This window comes from Terrapene carolina, unplaced genomic scaffold, assembly GCF_002925995.2.
Source record: "Terrapene carolina triunguis isolate 2854851 unplaced genomic scaffold, T_m_triunguis-2.0 Scaffold84, whole genome shotgun sequence".
Classification (NCBI taxonomy): domain Eukaryota; kingdom Metazoa; phylum Chordata; order Testudines; family Emydidae; genus Terrapene; species Terrapene triunguis.
In genome coordinates this window covers 18,421,935-18,428,228 of record NW_020664435.1, presented here as the reverse complement: position 1 = coordinate 18,428,228, position 6,294 = coordinate 18,421,935, and the positions used below count along the sequence as shown (strand labels likewise).

Below are 6,294 nucleotides of genomic sequence, written 5' to 3'. Positions count from 1 at the left end.
CCCAGGAGGAGGTGCCCTGATTGGGAAGAGGTGTGATTTACTCCCTGGAGAGGCGGGGCCGGCTGTCCCAGTGGCGCCGTCATCCCCAGGGAAACCGGACGCCGCTGCCTTGCAATTTATGGCAGCTGAGGCTGCAGCAGGCAACAATGTAACTAGTGCCCTGGCTGCTTGTCAGGGACCACAGACAGGGCAGTGAGGTAGTCGCAGGCGAACTGCAAATATAGGGCAGGGGAGGACGGAAACTTTAGAGAAGCAACTGTAGCTGAGGGGATTTGTAATGCGGGACGAGCTGGGGCTGTAGAGGGAACTGAACTGCAAACCACCCGGGCCAAACCAGGGCTGGTGCATTTGCCAGGGGACACAAAGTGGTATCTGCTGTGCAGGCGGGAGTTTGAAGGAGAGGGACAAGTTATTCCCTGAGCAGCAACTTGCGCTTCAGCGGCTCCCACCAGCCCCTCCAATTCTTGGGCTGGAGATGGAGGAGGAAGAGGCTGCGCAGGAAGAAAGTTTCTCAGAGGAGGAGAGGGTCCAGTTTGTGGGGCGCCGTTTGGCACTTTTGCTGAACTTTCAAGCAGAGAAATGGAGCAAATATCTTGAAAATGAGGAGAACCAGAAAATCCTGGCGGAGTTTTTGGATAAAACCGAACCAGCTTTCTTGCTGTTTTGCTCCCCTCTGGCAGGAACGTTAACAGCTATGCAGAAGGTAAGGTGCTGAAGTTTGAATTACAAATACGGTACCCTTTGGGCTTCGGGATGCTGCAAATATATTTGCTAGTGTTTTATAGCACAGAGACTTTAAGACATGCCATGAAAAGCATGATCCCACGGCTTGGGTCTTTCAGGGTTAGGACTTCCCGATGAATGGAGTCAAGTATTAGTAGAGATGGGATAAACTGGGAGCAGAGTTTAATTTTATCTGAACCACCATCACCAACAATGTTTACACCCTTCTGGTTTTGTCCCCGTTGCAATGATTCTAAGGGGGAAATAAGTGGAAATATATGAACAAAGTTTATTGAAGTTAATTTCACTTTAATCTTTAGTTTAGATGTTCTAGCATTAATGCACTCTGTAGAAACTACTTTGGTGTCAGCCATTCCTTTCCACCCCTCTGGTGCTCTTATCCCTTTTCTTAAGGGTCTTCCCTTAAACAGTGATATTCAGGCTTTGGAGGAGCAAGTGGCTTTTTTTAAAGTGTCTCCTGTGGTAATTTGCATCACATGATTAAAACACTGATTTAATTATTAACCAATCAGGATATTTTACTGTGTTATTAAGTTATCAGCTTGTACTATTAACTTCTTTGCTGTGAGAATGGTCATATATAGTATTGTAGTAAATGGAAACAATGAATTCACAGTACTATGGCTCTGTTGGGTAATGTTGATTGCTAATTTGGCTCCTGAATCACTCAGATCTGAGTATCACTGGATTTAAAATGCGATTTGGTTAAGGTGGGATCAGATTGGGATAGACATGCCCTTACACTTGTGAGTGTGCAAATAGAGCCATTTAAGTCAATTGGATTACTTATGGGAGTAACTGCTCACCAGTGTGAGTATGGGGGCCCAGTCTGGTCCATAGTGATGGAGAGGACTCAACCCTCTAGACTATTAGCCTATCCTGTTTAAAATACATAGGTTAAATCCTGGCTCCCCTGAACTCAATGACAGTTTTGCCATTGACTTCAGTGAGGCCAAGACATCACCCATGGAATGTAATAGCTAACAAACTACTGGTTTTAGCTAGGAATGCAAGTAACTGAGAGTACTTAATATTGTATATGTGTGTTCCTTAGTTAATACCTCAATTCCTAAAGATATCAATGCACTTAGTTAAAATACCCTCTGTACATCTACATCACTGGAGATTAAAAATATAATAATTTGTCCTTGAATTATCTTGATCATTGGCTATCAGCTGCCGGAAACTTATCATTAACACTATAATGCAAGTAACTGTCCTCCAAGACAGTTTCTACCACCAGAATTGGGTCTCTAGGGGAATAAAAGGAGTTACTTTGTTCAGTATACTATCCAGTTTTCCTAAATTAATTTAAAAAAATCTCACCTGTAGCCCTCTTTCCACATATTTCTTGACCCTTGGAGTACTATTTTGCTATCGCTTATGTCCCTTGCCAAAGAATTGAAACAGAAAATCTAACTTAATTATATCAAACCAATGGGACAAAAGTACACACAACAATAATGGGTGCTCCAAGCCACTGCCTGATGGGGGGCCATTCCATGGCCACCCTGTGCCACTTAATTATAGTAAATGTCATTAGTTTGTCTTCAAATATCTTCACAATACTGCCTTGAATGTGTGACTTAATCCAGAAAAGGAGCACCTTTTGGCTTTGTATTTTAAAAACAGTTCATAGGACAATTTTATAAAGCCTGGCTCTGGTCAAAGCCTCTTGTGGCAAACCGGATCTAAGTTCTGCTGCAAGCCCAGCTACTTTCTGTGGCAGACTGAAAAATATATGGTCGCTTAAACTGAGGGTTTTTAATTAATTAAATATGAATATAAATAACAGTCAGTACACTAGCTCTGTCTTTCTCTGTATTTAAATTCAATTTATTTTACACTATCCCCACATTTTCAGTTATTGTGCAGATTTTGTACTGGCAACACATAGGTTTGTAGCGTTGTTGAAATTTTTTGGCAGCTGGTTAGGAATGTCTTGGAGCTTTGATTTCAGCTGTCTGCAGACCCTGGAAGATGACAACGTATCAGTTGTTGCATTCAGTTTGTTTGTACAGTTTCTTTTGCAACCAGGAAGTCTAGTGTGTGTGGTGGTTTTTTTTTTTTTTTTTTTTAATGAAAGGTTAGATTCTGGAGCACGTTCTGAACAAGGGTGGAATCAATGGCAAATTCGATAACTCTCAAATGATGAAATACATCCACCTCAAAGAAACGTAAAATTGAAAGTTTAGGGCCAGATTGTTGTCCATCTAACACTTTCATGAAGAGGGATATGGTTTTGGAAAGAGTTAATTTATTGTTGGATGTGAATTAATAATTAGGCTAAACTGCTGTCAGAAACATTCATTTAGCTTGTATTGAGTGTAAGTTATGGGCATATATCAGGGGATAGAATTTGGCCCTATATATCATCGGAAAGTACTTTACAGACATCACGTATGGGGTTCATTTCACCCACCCCCGAGATGCAAGCACATTGTTGTCTGAAAATGTGGCCATAGTTCTCTATCAATATGGTATAAAATAGGGCTTCTGGTTCTTGTTTTTGAGGGTTCTTTTTTTTTAACTGGTGCCTATTTGCAAAAGATCAACCACAGGCAGGTGAAAAGCCAGACATTAAAGCAAGTCCAAGGTCTGGGTACAGATTTTTGGACACTCGCACAGCACAGGGATTCTGAAAAGGTGCTTCAGAGTCCCAGGCTGCTCAGCTGCCAGCTATTTTTATACCTCTGTGCCCTGCTCCCTCCACTCAGTCCCGACAGGCCTGACCAGGACCTCAATATTGTATCAGAGTGGTAGCTGATATTCAATATTGTATGTCTCCTAAAAGGCAGCTATTGGTGTTTATTCTCTGACTACTTTGTACTGTAAAGATCATATTCTTGTAGAACCGATAACCTATGATTCTCTTGTTTTAGATACCCAGTGATGTAACACATAAATTAGTTTGCATTATGAAGACCACGGAACGCATTGGAACAGACAATTACAAAAAAGAGCTGGTATTTGAAGAGTTGTCTGCAACACCACTTGAGCATACAGTTGATTTCATAGAAGAGGTATTTATAACTAAACATTTGTGATAAAACTTAAAATTTGAGTCTTGCATTTATTATAACTTCTACCAGATAGTGGACAGCAGAAAAATAATGCTTACACTGGTAAAAGAAAAAAAATTAACATAAAAATGCAGCTACTCTGTTGCTTAGACATGTCACAAAAGGATGGGTAGTGTAATATATGTTGTTTTATTATTTATTGTAATTGAAGTGATTTCATCATCTGAATTGTTGCGAAGCTTGAAGCACACACTGAACATTTTGTATAACCTGCTTGTAATAGGTTACGTGCTTGCTTCATTCTGTTCAGGCATCTAGAACTTGCTTTCAGCAGCCCAGATTTTGTGGGGGACATTGTACAGTACTCCTCTTGTCCAAAGGATGTCAGCATGAAAGATGGGTTAGGAGTCAGTTCTTCTGTGGCTGATTATTATCTCTCATTCAGGAATATTGAAATAGCAGATGGTAGTTACATGCCAAAAGTTGAGTATATGCAGTCATTACTCCAGGTCAGAACTATGTTAATTTTAATAATTAAAAATAGCTTTCACAGTCACATGAGCAAAAATTTTTTTGCATCTGATGAATCTAGAACTATTTCATAGGAAGGGCAGGGGCACTGAAACAATTTGTATGGTGGGGTTGCTGACAGCCATTGAACCAAACTCTAAACCCTGTATATGATGGAAACCACTTCAAGTCCAGGGCAGGAGGTGCGGCAGTCCCCTCCCCCCGCAGCACCCTTAGTTCCAGCAACTATGAGGAAGGGAGTATAGGATCGGTGAGGAGGGGTATATAAAAAGTTTTCCCCACTAATAGGAGTTCAGTTCCAGTAGATCTCAGCCAAAATTTTACTCCACTTTTGCTGAACCTTCCTCTGAAATGTAAATCAAAAGATAAATAAATATATATGCAAAGTTTTAAAATCTTGTCACTTTTTGGTTATATTCTATTTCTTAAAAGGGGGAATATGAAAACAAGTAACTGAATGAGATAAGTTGCATAGCATCAAACAGACATCAGAAATCATTCATTTGGTATACATGTAATTTCCTGTTACATAGATACATAGTCATATTATCCAAAACACTTTACTTTAGTTTTTACAGTCTGTGTTGGGAGGCTCTCAGGATCAAATTCAATGCTGATAAAAGTAGTGCAACACGTTTGACATCAGTGCTTGCACCTGGGTTGAATTTGGCTCTGAGTTTTAAAGTTGCATTTGGAATCTTATGGTTGGAAGAAAAGCATTTTTTTTTATTACAAATGTAAATGCTTGATTCCCCAGATCTCCAGGCATCACTTCTTTGTGTTTGGGTCTATAGCAAGACCACTGTTTCCTTTTAAAATTGTACTTAAAAATATTTCATATGTTAGTCACTGCTTCTCCTGGCAGTCAGTTAAGACACTCACATGTGGTCAAATTCTGGTCTGAGTTACAGTGCTATAAATCCACTGAAGTAAATCAAGTTACTCTGGATTTACACCACTGTTACTCAAGGTAGAATTTAGTCCTTAGTAAGAAAATAGTCAGAATACAAAAACTTAAAATTCCTGGTAAGCATTAGAAAAACAGGACTTTAGGAATTTAAATATGAAAATGAACACAGTAGAAATGAGAGTATATTAATACTTCTCCAAAAATGTTCCCTTTGCATGATTCTTTTTCAATGTTATAAATGTAATTTAATTTTCAAATTCTTTGATTAATTAGGAATATAATCAATTGTATTTCAGTAAGGTGAAAAATATGTGCAATTAAGATGTAGTAATCCAAAAATTATTTTTAAAAATTCTTAGTGATAGACGCTAAGACTAGATGGGCACTGTAGATTCTCACTATGTTGGCCAGTGACTTTGTTGACCCTGAATTGATCATTATTTTGGGGTGGCAATGTCGTTTGGGAGGAAGTTATTGTCTTGGCCAGTGGAAACAAGCTGGTTAAGAGCAAAAGAGGCAATAGAACTTTAGCAAACATGCACTGGAAAGATAAAGGATGAAATTCTGGCCCCATTGAAGTCAGTAGGAGAACTCCCATTGACTTCAATGAGGCAGGGTTTCTCACATTTAGTTGGGAATCTTTTTTATAGAGGCTGGCAAAGTCAAGTGGTGTGTGTTTGTTTGTTTGTTTTTTAAGTTCATGGAGGGAGGGAGGGAGGCCACAAATTCCACATTTACTTTGGAGCCTATTGTCCTTTGTGAAAGCTGATGTATTTGGTTTGTCTATATGTAACCCTTCTGCCCATCTAAGTTGGCAGCAACAAGGGCCGGGTTCTGTATCTAGGGGTTCCGTTTCAATAACACAATGCAAAACCGGCTCGAGCCCCCACCCAGTGACCTGGGACAATTACATACCACCCCCCTGGGTACCTCTAAGAGGCAATACTTCCCCTCTCGCAAGCACGGAGTCTGAGTGTAGCAGAAAATGTTTAATAACATGAGGTAAACGACATCAGCATAAAATTGGAAAAAACACCACAAACAGGATTCATAACACAAACCATGAGCAAAACCCACCCCAGCAAA

General features: G+C 39.8%; 1 protein-coding gene across 1 annotated transcript in view; it reads left to right on the top strand.

Moving 5' to 3' along the window:
- Positions 1–244: 244 nt before the first annotated feature.
- Positions 245–6,294, top strand: part of DNAH11 (dynein axonemal heavy chain 11) — a 278,248-nt gene continuing 272,198 nt past the window's right edge. Inside the window, exons 1-2 of the mRNA XM_026649417.2 lie at positions 245–703; positions 3,627–3,767. Of these exons, the coding sequence (XP_026505202.1) occupies positions 476–703; positions 3,627–3,767 (369 nt within the window). The 5' untranslated portion in view covers positions 245–475. The remainder of the gene's footprint in view (positions 704–3,626; positions 3,768–6,294) is intronic.